General features: G+C 43.1%; 1 protein-coding gene across 50 annotated transcripts in view; it reads right to left on the bottom strand.

The window, feature by feature from the left end:
* LOC133473002 (receptor-type tyrosine-protein phosphatase delta) overlaps nucleotides 1-19,397 on the bottom strand; it is a 248,892-nt gene that overhangs the window by 66,249 nt on the left and 163,246 nt on the right. For all 50 annotated transcript variants that reach the window (XM_061764687.1, XM_061764689.1, XM_061764656.1 and 47 more), the window contains one exon: nucleotides 4,415-4,595. In XM_061764687.1, coding sequence (XP_061620671.1) covers nucleotides 4,415-4,595 — 181 coding nt within the window. The remainder of the gene's footprint in view (nucleotides 1-4,414; nucleotides 4,596-19,397) is intronic.

Here is a 19,397-nt window from a genome sequence, read left to right as displayed (position 1 = left end):
CACAGTTTTTTTTCCCCTGAAGATTTTTTGAAACAATGACACAGGTCGATTTGGCCCGCTAACTTAAAAGTGACTATGATATCCATAGAATATCCAAAAGATCAAACTTGATCAAATTAAATCAAAACTGAATACATTCAAAGCTGCTAAATTCAGCTGCTTTTAGTTATATAAAATACCTCGATTACAACTATTTTTTGAGTACCATCTCAATCGTGCTCGTGTTAATGTACAACTTTTACGGCAGGGTGGGAACAAAGAGAGGGCCGATGCATTAGAAAGCTTCAGCGCTAAACGTGCTAACGCCCACGGAGGCTGCAGGGAAGCCCGTCGATTGCAATTGACGGCTTGGAGAGAGACGAGTGGCGGGGGAATCAATTAAAACGCTTTTCAGCTCGCCGCCTGACAGAGTACCCCGTGGCATGTGACTACCGCCGGACAAGTACTAATCAGTGAGAAAAGTACTAACCACTCTGCAGTAGAAGTAGAGATGCTTGTGTAAAATCATCATAATAAATAATTAAAGGTAGAATTAATGATTCAACTCAAGTCAAATTTTAAAAGTATAGACTTTGTTTTTTTTTTTTTTTTTTACTCGCTTTGATAACTTGGAACGACAAATAAAATAATTCTGCGCCCACAAAATAGTCTAAAATGCTAACTTGCATAATGCTTGCTAGCTTGCATTGGTGCACCTTTTATGCTATCAAAACGTGTTTCCATAGCTATGTTAACGCTGTGAACCGAGTAACAAAAAAACCATACTGAATTAGCTAATGAGGACAGTCCACGAAATAGAAGAGACTTTTCGAACATAATTGAACAAATAAAAGTACGGGGGTTGCAGTTTTTTCATCGATTGCCAGGTGTGCGGCTGTGATTCGCCGACAGTATTTGAATCGCGATTGTCCAGTCACGTTCGGCCGCGCCGCTCGCTGAGCGGAGGGCCTTAGCGTAGCTTAACAGAGTAAAAATAATAAATCACTGTGCACGCTAAAACATGCTAATCCTTTCATGCTCACGAAACAGATTTCTCACTTTGAAGTTCAAGGCGTATTTTCCGAGGCGAATTTTGGTGACGTTCCAAACAACCAAGCCAAAGCACGTGGTTTTATTTTATTTTTTTTCCAAGGCAGCCCCGGCGAAGACTTTTTCACTCTTATCTGTTTCCCATGTGACGGTTTAGCAGAAGACACAATGCGTCATTTTTGTTGCTTCGCTGTCCCCTTGGCTCACTGGGGACAATTACACACCTCTTTCAAGACGTCGCCAAGCCCAATTGGCCGCACAAATTAAAAACGGACCACATTTGAACCGCGGGTGAAGGAGAATATGAGCGCAGAAGGGGTGGGGTGGGGGAGGGTGGTGGGGTGAAAATGATGACACAAAATAAACAATACTCTTTCAACAATAAACAATTTCTCTCTATTTTGTGCCATGCTTCATATTTTGACAACACATTTCCCATTATCCTTAATAGCAATTGTTGATTGGGTGCCGCAACGTCCGCCGAGCAGGGCTGGCTCCGAGCATCGGGCCATCTGTTGAGCGGCGCCGACTCAGCCATTTCGTGCTCTCACGTGGCTCACAGACGACGTCCGGAGCACCAACCGAGGGCAACGTTCCCCACCGCCCTCCATCAAGGTGGGGGAACATTTGAATCCATGAGATAGAAAAGGTAGATAATTATACCTTGAGCAGTACAATGGCTTGCCAGTCAGGTGGGGAAGGGGGGTTCAAATTCAAAGAGTCGGCTTTTCGAGTCCAATAATTAGCCCCGTCTGAAAACCACTATCATTGTAAGGCTGCTTTGGTTTTCTTTTCAGCGCTCTACCGTCATTTTCTCAATACTGAACCAAAGAACACTTATTTTTAATTCAAATTTTTGCCATTATGCTGTATGTACGGTACATTGACTGTATCTTGCCAGATTAAATGGCACCCTTTTGAGACCCGATTCAGTTTTTCTTTTCGCCACTACTGTCATTTTCCCTTTACTGAAGCAGACACTTACTTTGCATACCAACATTTATATTCATGCAGTAACTAGGATACATTGTGTGATTCTAGATTAAATCGACTGATTTAGTTTTCTTTTCGAGACTCAAACTGTCACTTGTCCTTTACCGAACCCAAGACGCTTATTTTGAATAGTAATATCTGGCACTATGTATACTGTGTAAGTATAGATTGACTGTACCTTGCCAGAAAAAAATGACTCCCATTGGAGACCCCGTTTAGTTTGCTTTCCGGCACTCCACTGTCATTTTACCCAAACTGAACCACTTTGTATACTATATGACACTGCCAGGTTCGAAAATGTACACATAGGTACATTAGAGTCCAATAAATAGCATTATAGAGTAAGTAGGCTACATTGTGACGGTATCTTGCCAGATTGAACGGCACCCAGTTTTGTTTTCGGCACCACTGTCATTTTTCCGATACCAAACCAAAGAACATATATTTTGAATACCAATATTTGGCACCATATTGTAAGCACAGTACACTGACTGAATTTTGCCAGATTCAATGACTCCCATTGGATACCTCTTTTGGTTTTATTTTCCGCACTCTTCTGTCATTTGACCTATACTGAACCAAAGAACACTCATTTTGAATACCGATATTTGGTACTATATAGTATAGGCCTATGGTCGAAGACCCGATTCAGTTGACTTTTCGGCAACCTACCATCATTTTAGCTACGTTGAACCAAGGAACAGCAAATTTTGTAAACTGACCATATGACATCGCCGTGATCGTAAAATTTTCACATAGGTCATTTATAATCCAGTAATTAGTACTCTCAAGTAAATACAGTCCATTGTGTAGGGCTCTATGGAGAAAAATTTAAAAAAAAAATAAAATAAAAAAATAAAAAATTACCAGATAACTAGAAACCCTTTACTGCTCAGTAACTGTTTGTTTTTTTTGTCAATGTCTTTCTGTCTCCAAAGTGTTCTGTAAATTGACTGTCTGTTGTCGTACTAGAGCGGCTCCAACTACCGGAGACAAATTCCTTGTGTGTTTTTTGGACATACTTGGCAAATAAAGATGATTCTGATTCTGATGACCTAGGGTGAACTGGACACCCCTCCCGCCACCGCCATCACCATCATCATCGTCAAATACCCCTTTGCTGCACTGTCCTATTCAGTGATAGTCACACTGAAGGGGATTTCAGCGGGTGGAAAGGGAGTGATAACATTTTTATTCATCCCACTGTGGCTCCCGAAGCTAATGATTCATGGATGCGGGGGGAGAGTGAGGAAGGGGGGGGGGGGGGGTCACAGGGCCAGCGCTCAATGAGGTTTGAAAGCTGTTGTCACACATCAACGGGCAGGTGCCTGATGTCGAGGAGCTCCATCCCCGACACTTCTCATCATGACATTCCCCGGCTGGGCTTAGCACTTCTGCTTCACCTGATCCTTTCGCTTTGGTCAGGAGTTGGGAAATAGAGACTTGAGAACATTTTGACGGGAGTCACGGATCACTAGATGGAGATAAGTTCCTGCCTGCGATTTAGGAAAATGAAGCTATTTTTCATTCACCTATTTCATTTGTGCAAAGACCGGGAAACACTACCACGTGAAATTATTATTTGGGCCCGAGTTAGGGGTAATTGTTTATTTTGCTAGTGCTTGTATCCTGGTGAAGGTTTGTGTATTTCAGCGCTCCCGATCACTACCTACCCCGAAAAAAACCCAAAAAAACATTCATGAGCGCACCTCGGAAAGTTACAAAACATTATGCCCCAGATGAAACTGGGGGGACATGTCTACCATGACGCCGCAGGATAAAAAGTCTCAAAACCCTTGCTTGAAATTGAACAGGAGCTCGGATCAGCTTTGGATCAGTGATCTTCAATCAACCTAATACACTTATATGTATGTATACTCTTTTGGACCATACAAATGGAATAATCTTTTGTCACAGCTACAGGTGGAGCTCTTGATTCCCTTTAATTTCAAATATTTTCTCATGGAGTCCGTGCATTCTGGGTGTATGTGTGACTTTTAAATTGTTTTGTAATTGTTTGATGTTTTATGTTTACACTTTGCAGTCATATTGTTTGAATGATTGAGGCAAACAGTCAAGCACACAAAAAATACAAAATTTTAAAAACACTCGCAACAAGCTGCTGTAGGCCACGACTCACGCCCAGACGCTCACACCTAAATTAGCGTCCAACTCGAATCCAGTTCCTGACATCACTTACTAGGCCACGCCCCTTTAAGGCACACATCAAACACTCAGCTACTGCAGTACGTACAGAAATTACACTATAAAACCAGTTTATTTCATTGCGTTGCCTTTTATGTACTTTATTTATTCGTGACACGTTAAGGACCGCGCGTGATCCAGCAGAACACACAAACGCGCAGCGCCGAGGAGGAAGCGGTCCACTTACTTTGAGCGTCGGCGAGGTGGACGAGCAGACCCAGGGCGATGAGCATCAGCGCGGGCCTGGCGCGGCGCATGGTGGGACAGCTTGGCACCAGCATGCTTTGGCAGCCTCGGTGGCGCTGGCTCACAGAGCCCTGTGAGTCAGTCCGCTCTGATTTCTCAGATGCAGAGAATGGAGTCACAGCCTATGGAACATGGGGGTGGGGGGAGGGGGGGGGGGGGGGGAGTGAATGAAACAAAAGCTGTTAGTTTGCTGGGTTTTATCTCTCCCTGCACATTTGTGACATACCCCCGCACGGCCTCGGCTGGAGGTGCCACGGGATAGGAGGAGGCTGACGTGCTCGCAGGGTATGTTCTGACACTTCTCTAAATGGAATAGTCAATCCGCGCCGCATGTGTGCGCGGGAGAATGCAAAAGTAGGAACCGCACGCACATAGATATGAATTCGCGTGCATGCCAGTGTTGATATTGGCTTCACGTGGGCCATGAAAAGCCCAAAAATGCATTTCCTCCACACAGAAGGGTGTAAAAGTAGGGATACAGCATTTACTATTAAAAAATGCTCTATTAAGTCACAAGTAAAATAACATGAATTAGGGCTGCACAATATATCATTTGAGCATCGTCATCACAATATACTTGTGGGCAATAGACACATCGCAATGTTGGTGTATTGATATGCTGTCAATAGACTGTAATATGAATAAGTGACCAGCAGAGGGACCTGGTTGGACATGCTAATGTGATGAGCACTGACTGACATTACGGTAAATTATAACCCATCAAACAACACACACTGAGCAGCCCAGAGTGTTATATACTGATTCTTTTGTATGATAAACGCTTAATGAGGGCACGTTAAACAATTACCCGCCTGCATTTACTGTATCTCTCTTAAGAAAGTAACGAACAAAGGCATGTCGCAGAAGATTACACTGGGGGGCACGGCATTATTGGAGGGAAAAACTTCAGGTGGACACAACCTGTTTTGCTTAAACTAATGCACTCAGATATAGAAATACTACTGCATATTTAAAAACATAGGTGTAAAATAACAGTTTAAAAACATGAATAGTGTTAGGAATGTGTTAATGACAGTGCATTTAAAGACTTCAAACAATTAAGTTTGTGTTCTACTGAGCATAGTTTTTCTCGAGGAAAAAAAACAGGTGTACTCGTTTTCACATTACGTGTATAATGCCCTCTATTTTTTTAACATTGCAATATACTGTATATGTCGCAGAGTTAAAGAAAAGTGCGAAGAATAAATACATTTCAGGTAAAGTATCATTATTTTACCTGCCATGCTTATCTGAAAATAAATAACTCAATACTGCATATGTACTTTTGCACTTCCTTTTATCTTATTTCTGTGACATTGATGCACTGTAATTTACACGTCTTACTGATGCTCATATGACGACGTTATTTTCTTCACATGCATGCCAGAGCATTAGGGGGGCACTGTAGACCCAAATTTCAGCCAATCAGAAGCCATTTTGCTGACAAAAGGCACACAATTAAGAACGACGTCAAACTAAACGTCAAATTGAAGCTGCAAAGCAAACTTAAGCGGACGACTTCCTGTCCATTCAACAGCATCAGACCTTCAGACTTTTTCGAGGGTGTATTCATGATAGTCACACCCACCAAAATTCAGGTAGCTAAGTGAAACTGACTTTTAGGTTACGACCTCAAAAATTGACATTTATTTGGCCTCTGAATAACAACGAAGAACCAATTTCAAGAGGGTCTTTGCAAAGCATGCTCTGGTCCCAATTTCAAATGTATATATATAATAATTCATAAAGTCAACACACATGTTGAAACTTTCCCCACAGATGCAAAACAAATGTTCAGCTCTTTCCAGTGGTTGTGCCCTCTTGCTTGCATGTGTGTGTCTGTGTACGGCTAATTCAGACTGGACTAACCTCAGTGGAGGTTTGGGCTGAAAGACCGCAGAGAGTGTGTGGTAATTTGGGCCAAAATGGCCAGGACTGTTCCCCACTGGCATGTCGGAGCGAGCGTATTCGGCACGCCAGCTCATCGCCAGTCACTCAGTTTGGCGGTTGAACAAAAATAAATAAATAAATCATAAAAAATAAAAAAAAATGTGACGAGAGAGCATCGGTGATGGGGAAAAAAATAAATAAATAAAAAAATCAACAATCCTCCCCTTCTTGTCTTTGGCTGATAAGGATCACAATCAGCCCCCCACACAAACACACACACACACACACACACACACATGCACATGCACACACTCCACTGCACCCTTTTCTAATTAACACTGTGCATGTTGTCTGGCTTTGTTTAATAATGCACGATCGCTATCATCCTTTTGAATAGAGGCAGTGCTGAATGGGAACAAAATAACACCACCGGGGGAACAAAGCCATTGTGAGCGTTTTCTCTCTCTCCCTCTTTCTCTATATTGTCATCAATGTTCGATGAAAAGCGGCAGCACCGAGTACAAAGCTCACTTTTTTTAAAGACGGGACGCCTCATTTTCAGTCAAGGTTCGTGTGTCGCTGGAATTATTTTTATTTGAGTTGTTTCGGGGTTGCTTTGGGAACAAGTGCACGCCTCTATTATTATACCAAAATCAATTGAACATATTTCTGTAAAGATTGCCCAAAGTTTTCCATACAGTATTTTAACTGATATCAAATATTCCAATATTAATTTTACTTTGTCCTACTCCTTTTCGCACACGTGTAATTCCGCGTTTTATTTTATTAGAATTTTGCACGCCAGGAGTTGATTTACTCGGCTTCATTTAGTTTGATTCAGCCATTCAGAAGTTGACTCTAGGCCTCCTCACAAAGGAGGCTTCGGTTATGATACGCTGATATTGTCACCCCCCCCCCCCCCCCCCCCCCCCCCACCCTCCTGTGAGATGCACTGCAGGAAGTTAATTGGGTCTAATGACCTTTGCCTGTGTGATAATTGCTCAAGAGGCACCTGCTGCTATTGCGGCAACTGCAATGTAACATGATATACGTCAACTGGTCGACTCAGGCTTTTTCTTTGGCTTTCACCAAAGTGAAGTCCTTTTTACATTTGGGAATCTCCCTATTATGACGATAACACCAGGGGTGTCCAAAGCATGGCAATGTTTTTTTTTTAATTTTTTTTTTATCAGAACAAATAAAAATAAATAACATAATAATGAAAGAAAAAAGTCGTAATGTCATGAGGAAAAAGTTGAAATGAGGCGGACATATTTCTTTACACTTTTTGTGACCACTCATCTGCCAGGAGTGGGCAAGAATTAGAATTATCAAAAGACAGTATTGCGTGAGAATACATATATATATATTTTTTTATGTACAACCCCAATTCCAATGAAGTTGGGACGTTGTGTTAAACAAATAAAAACAGAATACAATGATTTGCAAATCATGTTCAAACTATATTTAATTGAATACACTACAAAGACAAGATATTTAATGCTCAAACTAATCAACTTTATTGTTTTTAGCAAATAATCATTAACTTTGAATTTTATGGCTGCAACACGTTCCAAAAAAGCTGGGACAAAAAAGACTAAAGTTGAGGAATGGTCATCAAACACCTGTTTGGAACATCCCACAGGTGAACAGGCTAATTGGGAACAGGTGGGTGCCATGATTGGGTAGAAAAGGAGCTTCCCTGAATTGCTCAGTCATTCACAAGCAAAAATGGGGCGAGGTTCACCTTTTTGTGAACAAGTGCGTGAGAAAATAGTTGAACAGTTTAAGGACAATGTTGCTCAACATACAATTGCAAGGAATTTAAGGATTTCATCATCTACGGTCCATAATATCATCAAAAGGTTCAGAGAATCTGGAGAAATCACTGCATGTAAGCGGCAAGACCGAAAACCAACATTGAATGCCCGTGACCTTCGATACCTCAGGCGGCGCTGCATCAAAAACCGACATCAATGTGTAAAGGATATCGCCACACGGGCTCAGGAACACTTCAGAAAACCAATGTCAGTAAATACAGTCCAGCGCTACATCCATAAATGCAACTTGAAACTCTACTATGCAAAGCAAAATCCATTTATCAACACCACCCAGAAACGCCGCTGGCTTCTCTGGGCCCGAGCTCATCTAAGATGGACTGATACAAAGTGGAAAAGTGTTCTGTGGTCCAACGAGTCCACATTTCAAATTGTTTTTGGAAATTGTGGACGTCGTGTCCTCCGGGCCAAAGACGAAAAGAACCACCCGGACAGTTATGGACGCAAAGTTCAAAAGCCAGCATCTGTGATGTTATGGCTGTGTTAGTGCCAATGGCATGGGTAACTTACACATCTGTGAAGGCAACATTAATGGTGAAAGGTACATACAGGTTTTGGAGAAACATATGCTGCCATCCAAGCGATGTCTTTTCATGGACGCCCCTGCTTATTTCAGCAAGACCATGCCAAACCACATTCTGCACGTGTTACAACAGCGTGGCTTCGTAGTAAAAGAGTGCGGGTACTAGACTGGCCTGCCTGCAGTCCAGACCTGTCTCCCATTGAAAATGTGTGGCACATTATGAAGCGTAAAATACGACAACGGAGACCCCGGACTGTTGAACAGCTGAAGCTGTACATCAAGCAAGAATGGGAAAGAATTCCACCGACAAAGCTTCAGCAATTAGTGTCCTCAGTTCCCAAACGTTTATTGAATGTTGTTAAAGAGAAGGTGATGTAACACAGTGGTAAACATGACCCTGTCCCAGCTTTTTTTGGAACGCGTTGCAGCCATAAAATTCTAAGTTAATGATTATTTGCTAAAACCAATAAGGTTTATTGTATTCAATTAAATATAGGTCGAACACGATTTGCAAATCATTGTCTTCTGTTTTTATTTATGTTTAACACATCCCAAATTCATTGGAATTGGGGTTGTACTATATACTCGGCATGTAATGGTAAGCCAATAATCTCGGTTTGATACACAACTTGGCTTTAAGGCTCTGGTTCATATTCGGTGCAGGGAATAGCAGTGCAACATCAATAGTTCTTTTTAGGATTTGAATGAAAATAAGTTTTTATATTAATTTTTAATTTTTAATTTTTTATATAATTCAATTAAAGGCTCTTTTAAAGTGACAAAAGATGATTCATTCAACAAAATGTACACAAAAAAATTTAAAAAATATTTATTTATATATAACATTCTTTATTCAGAAAGTGCAACATCAATAGTTTGTCTTCTTTTCAGGGTTAGAATTAAACTAAGTTGAATTAAAAAAAAAAGAAATTACATTTTAATGGAAACAAACTTCCAACAGAGAATTATTTCTCCAATAAAATTCAAATTCTCAATTAAACAAAATAATGTATACAATAAAATAAGAATATAAAATAACTTAATTGTTTACTTTTTAGGATGTTAGTAGTTTGTCTTTTTATGGTTTGAATTAAATTAAGAAAAATACAAAATAAAGTAACATTTATATAATTAAACTAAAATGAAAATGAAGTTAAAATAAAACAAAACCGGTGGCAGCAAATGCTCCAATAAATGAAATCTACGAATATATAACTTCTTACATATTTCCTTTTTAAGAAAATGTGCCTTCTTTTTAGGAAATGAATGACGCCGACACTCCAACATTAACAGTTTCGAATCCGTGACCGAGTTTGATTGTCGACTGCTAACTCGCCAGCCGCTAGCTCGAGGCTGAGCAGCACTGCTTTTGTTTACCTCACATTCCGCGTGGGACCTCGTTACGCCTCCATGTTTGTTTGTTTTCATTTTCTCCAGCCTCTCCTTGACTTTTTTCCCCCTCACTCCCTCCTTCTCTTGCCCAGCAGCTGTTGGCTTCAGATGGATGCCCACGAAAAGTGCAAGACCCTGACCCGCTGTGGACTGACTGATTATGCTCTGGTGCACTATAGCACACAAGGTTACAACACTGTTTAGGTAAGCTTTTGGGACGCTGAGGGGATGGTGGTGGCGGGGGAATTTTGGTAAAGTATTTCATCTTTGTCTACATGCTCGAATCACCCGCACTGACCTTGACGGCGGTCTGTAACGGCCCCAGCTAACGCCTTTTCAATGGGTGATGATGGCAGCGGTGAATGATTGGCAGCTACGTTACGTTACGGCTGTGTAGGATCACGCTCGACCTTGCGTGTCAGCATTAGTACAAACGAGAGGTTGGGGTGGGCGTTATCATGCAAACAGGCTGCTGCTGGAGGAGTCCATTGTGTCGGGAGCAGAGAGTGTATCAGGATTGGGGTGGGGAATGAGAAAAACGTTATGAACGGCAGCCAACCTGCAACGGCTGGGATTAAATTTACGCTGCGTGGACAAGGTGGGGGCCGAGGAGGGGGCTAAATCATGTTACATATGAAGCAGGGAGAGGAGTGGGGAACTGAGGGGTGCAAATTAAATGGATAAGTAGAGCAAGACGGCGAGGGCCGCAAGAGGTGAGGGAGGGGGACGACAAACAAAAAATAAAAATGTATAAAAACGTCACCTCCAGTGTCTGTGCTCCATGCATTAAGTGTTCTTAAAATGCATTACTTAACAAAATATTCTGCAATTAATCAATCGAAATTTACGTGTTTAGGTTCAGCCCCCAGTTATGACCTGACATGACGACTGGGATCTAAATCTGGACCCGATTCGGAGTCAACAGGTGAGACAGCTTCTGACCAGGTACTAAAATAAAAGTAATAATAATAATAACAATTGACACACATGTAAATGTAGGTAATGTGCAGTATAAAATCGTAACAATAATACAAACATTTTTAAAATATAAGAGTAGTGAAGTAAAGCGGGGAACTGACATGAAGTTGAGGGAGAAACATCAGGATAAACGTTAGCTATGGTTATTTGATCTGTAATTAGTCAATCGAAATTGGTGTGTCCTAATTAGACCCAATTACAACCTGACAAATGGGATGTCAATCTGGACCAGATCTATATTCAATTTTGTTATGACAGCTTTTGACGAGGCAAGAAAAATCTGTTCAAATAGACAAATGACAGCAATATGGTCTTTCAATCAAATAATAAAAGTAAATATAAAATAAAACAAAAATAAATTGTAATGCAAATTCAAAGTAAAAAAAAGTATGACGCAGCCGAAACGTCACCAAATTGTTGTTGTTGTTTAAAAAAAATCTATTCAATAAATCATGATGAAAATGTATTCATTATTCGAACCCACCTGGCCCTGTGTGAAAAAGAAATTGCCTCCCTTGTTAAACGGTGACTAATCACATTTTTTGGAAAGCTGAGATCATTTTCACTCTCACACCCAAGCCTGATTACCTCCAGATCTGTTCAATCATGAAATCACTGAAATAAAACCTGTCTGACAAAATGAAGTTGGCCAAATGATCTAAAAAAAAAAAAAAAAAAAAAAATGTTTTAAAAAGATGCAACAAAATGCCACGATCCAAAGATCCATCTGGCTCCTCTCGATGCGGAGGAGCAGCGGCTCTACTCTGAGATCCTCCCGGATGACCGAGCTTCTCACCCTATCTCAAAGGGAGAGCCCAGACACCCTGCGGAGGAAACTCCTTTCGGCCGCGTGTATCCAGGATCTTGTTCTTTCGGTCACGACCCACAGCTTGTGACCATAGGTGACGGAAGGAACGTAGATCGACCGGTAAATCGAGAGCTTCGCCTTCCGGCTTAGCTCCTTCTTTACCACAACGTATCGATACAAAGTCCGCATCACTGCAGACGCTGCACCGATCCGCCTGTCGATCTCCCGTTCCATTCTTCCCTCACTCGTCAACAAGACCCCAAGATACTTGAACTCCTCCACTTGGGGCAGATTCTCATCCCGACCTGGAGAGGGCACGCCACCCTTTTCCGACTGAGGACCACGGTCTCAGATTTGGAGGTGCTGATTCTCATCCCAGTAGCTTCACACTCAGCTGCGAACTGCTCCAGTGAGAGTTGGAGGTCACGGCTTGATGAAGCCAACAGAACCACATCATCTGCAAAAAGCAGAGATGCAATACTGAGGCGACCAAATTCTGTCCATCAAAGTTATGAACAGAATCAGTGACAAAGGGGAATCTTGGCGGAGTCCAACCCTCACCGGAAACGAGTCTGACTTACTGCCGGATATATGGACCAAACTCTGACTCCGGTCGTACAGGGACCGAACAGCCCATATCAGGGGGTTCGGTACCCCATACTCCCGAAGAACCCCCCACATAATCCCCCGAGGGACACAGTCGAACGCCTTCTCCAAGTCCACAAAACACATGTAGACTGGTTGGGCGAACTCCCATGCAGCCTCGAGGACCCTGCCAAGAGTGTAGAGCTGGTCCACTGTTCCACGGCCAGGACGAAAACCACACTGCTCCTCCTGAATCTGAGATTCGACTTCCCGACGGACCCTCCTGTCCAGCACCCCTGAATAGACCTGACCAGGGAGGCTGAGGAGTGTAATGCCCCTGTAGTTGGAACACACCCTCCGGTCCCCCTTCTTAAAAAGGGGGACCACCACGCCAGTCTGCCAATCCAGAGGCACTGTCCCCGATGTCCATGTGATGTTGCAGAGGCGTGTTAACCAGGACAGCCCTACAACATCCAGAGCCTTGAGGAACTCCGGGCGAATCTCATCCAACCCCGGGGCCCTGCCACCGAAGAGCTTTTTAACCACCTCGGTGACCCCGCCTCCGAGAACCCAGACACGGCTCCCTCATGGGAAGGCGTGTCGGTGGAATTGTAACAGAACATTTCAGAAAAAAGAGCATCATACCAATAGTCAAACATGGTGGTGGTAGTGTGATGGTGTGGGGCTGGACCTGGACGACTTGCTGTGATTAATGGTACCGTGAATTCTGCTCGTTACCAGATAAATCCTGAAGGAGAATGTTCCGCCACGAGTTTGTGACCTCAAACTGAAGCGCACTTGGGCTCTGCTGCAGGACAACGATCCAAAACACATGCAAAACACATCTCCAATAACCACCGTGACAAACTGAACTTTTGGATGGCGTTGGATTGTGCAGGTGTGCCTAATGTTGTGGCCCGTGGCGTTCATTCGCACACCCACCCATATAACAGTACGTGCAGGGTGCATGCACGCATAGCCGCTGCGCCACACGCTCCCTGGCACTTCCACATCCACCCCCCAAACACAGTAGCGCTCTGTGTCGGCATGAATGATCTCGCTTCCGTGAGGCGCCGAGAGGACGGCAGGGAGGGAGGGAGGTCGAGTCGAGAGGCCTCCGACGGACAAAAGCAGCCGGACGACGCAGCGGCGTTTAAAACAACTGAACGATGAGGATTAAAAACACTCTTTTTCCTTTTTGTAAACAAGTGAACGCGGCTGGTGACATTTTAGTGCTTTTTGAAGCGGAGCCAAGCTGTTTGCTATGTAAATGCGCTACTGAGGAGGACGCCAGGGAGGCGCGGCGGTGACTCGGGGGCCGAAGCGCCTATATTCAGAGGGCAGCAAAATAATTAAAATGCCAAGTGTCTCCCATTATCTATATGCTAATTTGCCTCGGTGTACCCTGAGCTAGAACGTTACGCCACATTATGAGCGCCCAGGCAACGGCGGTTCAAGTTCCCTTCAATTACACACACGGCACAATGCTATCTCTTGGCTGAAGGTGATGATGCGCGCTGGATGCTTTCCTGTTTGTCGTGAGGCCTCGACATGCTTTGCCTGCAAGATACCGGCTGTATTCAGCCATATTAATAATGCGATAATGTATGGCAATACATTGTTATACACCGGTGTTCAAGCACCTATCTGTGCAACAGACCCATTTTAATCATATAATCACTAACTACATGAACATTAAAAACCCCAGCCTAAATAATTGGATAAATAATGGTGGACCGTGACTATTTCTTTCCCTTTCGTTGTCCCCTTGGAAAATCAAGCCCCTATTGATATACAATTTGACCCATTTAATTCTATGACTAAATATGTGAACATTAAAAACCTTACCCCAGAGAATTTGTTCAAATGAATGATTGTTTTTCTCTCATCTATCAGCGCAATAGATCGATTCAATTTTATAATACATGAAAGTTTAAAACCCTAACCCAAATAATTTGTGAAACATTCGGTGTTTTTTTCTTTTTGCCCAGACCCCACAAAATAATCAAGCACCTATCCATACAATGAATCTATTCACTTCTATCATACAGTACACGGAAATTTCAAACCCTTCCCCAAATAATTTGTGAAATAATCATTGAATTAATGTTTGTTTTTTTTACCCTGTCTGTTCTTTAATTCAAGTGTTCTAGCCATATAAGTGACCTTTTTAATGTCGTACGAATAAATGCATGCAAATTTAAAACCCCACCCCCAAAGGATTTGTGAAACAATAGCCGTTCTGGACTATTCCATGCGACAAGTACGAGTACAAATTCCCATGGATTTTGCTGCCCTAAAAGGGTACAAGCTGCCTAAAAAGGGGACCACCTCCATCACAATGCCGATGGATTTAGAAAGGGATGTCATAAATAAACTCCCCAACTCACTTTTCCGTGTTTTTGCCCAGTGATAAGAACCCTGAGTCAACATCCCGAAAGAGCACATGGAGAGCAATGCTAGCACAAGCTTATCAAAGCCTTTTGCATGGAAATAAATCAGTGGCAGCGACAGCCAGGGCGGCGGGATGAAAATATGATAACAAATATGAGATGCTTATTTGCTGACTACACAGATGCAGATGCATTTTTGTTGTTGTTGTTGTCCTTTCTTTTTTTTTTTCTATCGTGATAAGACTGCCAGAGGACACCCTTGGTGGGTGGGATGGCAGTATTTAAAGTCCTTTAAATATTAAGTGGTCAAGTATTCTTCGCAGTGGCTGTACTGCTGATTAATAGATATTTGGGCTGCCCTTGGAAGGCTTTTTTAGCACTTTGCAAGCTTCCACCCAAGGCAAAATCAACTTGTGGGTAGATAAACTAGTGCAGTCAGTGACTTCAAAGCGTTAAACGTATGGACGTCTTTTTTTCGAATGCTGCCGAGAACAGAATGAATCTTTCCTGGTTGGAGATTGCGATTCAAATGCCACAGCCAAACAAATGTCAGAGCAGGAAATCAAAAGCATTTTTGTGTGTCCCGTTTGACATTTTAAAGAGATTTGATTTCCTGCGCACACGTAAATGTCATAAATTACAGCAAGAAACAAATTCCCAATTTTAGCATGTTCATTCGCTCCATTATGCTTTGGTTAAAGTTTCATTTTTTCTTTACACCCCGATTTATGTTTGCACAAAAACGACACATTTCCACAAAGCTGCAACGAAAATTATGACAAAATTCACTGATGTTGAACTCCACTGAATCAAATTCCCAGAGACACACACCAAAGTCTTGTCAGTTCCCCCCCGGAACGCTCACAATCCATGATTAAGGACTACGTTGTCAAGTTTGACGTGGTCTCGCCGGGAGTCGACAGCGGCATTATCGTTAACGGGGGGCTGCCCGCACTGTCGCTGAGGGGCCTACCCAAGTGTCATCAAAATGAGATAGAGCCCAGGAGCTGGGGGAATAGCCACTGCATAATTACCTATTTAAAGCTCCTAATTGAGCATTTCATTAAGAGACGCCGAGATTCAGACACTTTGTAGTGAGTGCGTTTGGATATGCTTGTGTTTGCATTTCAGGAGCGGCAGCAGACTGTAACATTGAATTCAAGGGTTAGCTTATTAGCATGTGGGTCCCTTGTATTTTTGGGTTTGTTTACAAAGTACTTACGGTGTTTAGAAGATGTGAAGAGCAGTCTTTCTTTGTCTAAACATCTAACTAGAGATAATAGATCGTTCTAGTGTCTGTATGACTGACTGAATCCCAAGAAGGTTTTGTCATTTTCTGTGCTGCAGCTTGGCTTGGTCAAAGAGAGATAAACCATGAGATAGTTTGCCCACAGTGGTAAATGGTCTGCATTTATAAGCTGCTTTTCTGCCTCAACGGTACCCGCTTTACAATATCGCCTTCTATTTGTCCATAAACAGGGACAAGCATGGTAGCAGACGGGGCTGCCTTGCAGGACGAGGATTAGAAGTACAAAAAAAATCTAGAGATTATTGGAACAGGTCGTTAGCCAGAATGGCCAAAGCGAAGCAGGAGTAATACAATCATTTGTACTGAAAAACGGATCGTGATGCCCGTCGTGAGAGCCACAACGCTGCATCGGCCCACGGCTACAATCGACAAAGGAGAGTGGACTCCGGGTGACACAAGGGGGCCCTGTGGTCTTTTGTCACTGTAAACATTTTGAATGGCAACAACAATTAGAGCAGAATGATGACTCCATAGTTTCCCAATGACCCAATGTGTCCCAATTTCTGCAAACGACCATAAGGGGGATCACCGGGGACGTCGGCTTGTCTTGATTGCATGGCTTGCTAAAAGACTAGCATGCAAAGTGGCGTCACTTTCTCGAGGGGGTGGCTTTTGGGCAGACACCAGCTGCTATCTGCGAGAGATAAACTTCCTGGCCCTTGGGGCGGGGGGGAGTCATACAGGCACTTTAGTACGGAATGCTGAAGATGCTAAGGGCTGGAATGACATGGAGATACCCAGAGAGACACAGTACTCTTTAGCGTTTCAGCACAATCTTGGGTACACAGTCAGAAATAAGAGTATTCTCAAGGTCGAAGTTATAAATCCATTGAAAACTGTTTGGACCGTTTATAAATAGATACAGGTATAATCAAGAATTAATTAATTCGTGCCTTTTAGGGGACAATTATACCCCTAAAAAGCACAATCTCGTGACATCTACCTATTTCCTTCTGAATGAGTTGCCCGATTTCACTACTACAGCACTTTGGTCACACTTGCAGAAATGCATTTACTTGCATAAATAGCAGCTATGCAAAGAGTTCCCCATGAAATCTCCCTCTGACTGACTGATTCTTCCATAATTTATGCGCCCGAGTTTTGCAAATAATTCATCCCCTTGACTGCTTATCCGATCTGTCACACGAACATGACCACGTTTTACCCCCTCCGAAACGACACAAGCTCGAACAGACAGGAATACGCTGAATGTCGTTGTTCCACTGCACATTTATTGTTTTTGCTTCCCCAGTAATGGTATGACAGCGGTTCGGACGCTCCGGATAAAAGGCTAATTCGGTAGCCTTTTTGATTCTGGCAGCCTCGTTGGGTGTAAAGCCAGCTAACAGGATGCCCAATGGTAAAGCCCTATCTGGACTCATCTCGGCCCCATCGCTATCGTCAAAATAAAGGACAACGGAAGGGAGAGAGTGGGGAGCTCTCGGGAGGAGTGGCCTCTGCATGCCACAGAGAGGAACTTCATCTTTATGTAATTATCACGAGGGCCATTACGCCAAGCCAGATAGCCTGGTGTTTATTGCAGCCCGGTCGTCATCCACTTTATGAGTATCCTCTCGCGCAGACCCATGCAGATGATTAACATTCACACGGCGACGCACACAAAACCCATATGAGGCCAGAGTACCATAACAGCCCAATGAAATATATTCAGATTAGAAAGGTGTCCTATTACTCTCCAGTCAGATGATAAATACTCGGTTAGCGCCATCATTAATCTTGTACGCCCCCTTACTCATTTTCTGCCTGCAAACGGAGCAGTGCACCGAACAATTGTTGTGTTGCTTGGTTGTGTTACAGCTTCTTTGCGGCAAAAGAGGTCAAGGGAGTCCGACCTGGCCTCACTTCTTCTTGTCCATTCTTTGATAGTGCAATATCCGAGTGCTAAAAGCGTTATTGATGTTTATGGTAGCTTTCCAGCCCCAACTCTTACGGCCAACCTGAGGAATCTCACTCTGTGTCCCTGGAAAATATATTCATGAGATGTTTTGCTGATTGATTGAACGTCTGCTGTCGACGACGCGGCTATTTTTGTCCGGCGAGATTACGGAGATAAAGTTGGTCTGCTGTCAGTGTGCAGGAGGACGACAAATGGGTAGGTTTCATCCTTCCCAAGGACCTCCGAGCTCTACCTTGTGTCAGGGGGACCGATATAAACTAACGCTTTTCATCGCAAGGTGTCTGATTAGCTCTAAAGGGGGCTGTAAAAACTGGATTCCATTGTTTGGGACTGCGCTTGTTAAACCGGGACGATGAAAAACGACCATGCGCACGCCTCGGAATATAATCAAGCACACATTCCAGGGCCAAATTGTCACGCTCACTCACAGTTATCTTGTGTTGAGCCAATTGTGATACCACATTTTTATGGAATCTCTCAGTCGCCCCCGATTGCTACGCGCTCCATAAAATGCCGGCGAGTGGATCGGGGCTACTATAATGATGGCCCGGGACAGGAATAAACTTGTTTTACTGCTGCAAACAGAATGATGTGACCTGGAAAGGTTGTATTTTCTGCTGGGATAATGACTATATTTTAGAGTCGGGCCTCAGTGTGAACTTTAATTACTTGTCTGGGGCCTCTGAGCTACACTGGTCTCGAGTACTTAGTAATAAAGTCCATATTGGTTCCTTGTTTATTAAACCCAATGTGAATGTCTAGTAACGCCGTCTTTGCAGACAACATGTCGCCTCTGTTTGGACTTTGGACTTAACTGTTGACATTCACTTATTCTTTAGCCAGTATACGTGCAAATGTAATGCTTTCAGTTAACCTATAATCACTGCAGCACCCGCTCCTCATAAATATGCAAATACCATACATGAGTCCTGTGTAATGAGTGTAAAAACAATTTATTGGTAAAGCGTATCGCAAGTCATGCCAGTACAGCACTGTTGTTCTTTCCCCTGTATTCGTGAGACGCCAACTTGTCACAGTAAATGTCATCACAGCCAGTATTGGCTTGGAATCAGGGTGGTAATGAAAGGTGAAAATCATATAAACCTCGAAATGCAGTTTTTAGTCTCAGGACGCCACTGGCTCTCTTGTAAAACGCTTCTCCACAGGCTGAAAGGCTTTGTGAGATGTTGGGGGAAATAAAAGGGAAGCAGAAGAAGAAGATTTGTAAGGCTGCTACAGAAAGGCTTGCCTGCTGGCTTGTGTATTATCCCGCTGTACGTTGTGCGCACC

This window comes from Phyllopteryx taeniolatus, chromosome 23, assembly GCF_024500385.1.
Source record: "Phyllopteryx taeniolatus isolate TA_2022b chromosome 23, UOR_Ptae_1.2, whole genome shotgun sequence".
NCBI classification, from domain to species: domain Eukaryota; kingdom Metazoa; phylum Chordata; class Actinopteri; order Syngnathiformes; family Syngnathidae; genus Phyllopteryx; species Phyllopteryx taeniolatus.
Note: the sequence above shows the minus strand (reverse complement) of the source record. Positions and strands in the feature narration are given on the sequence as shown.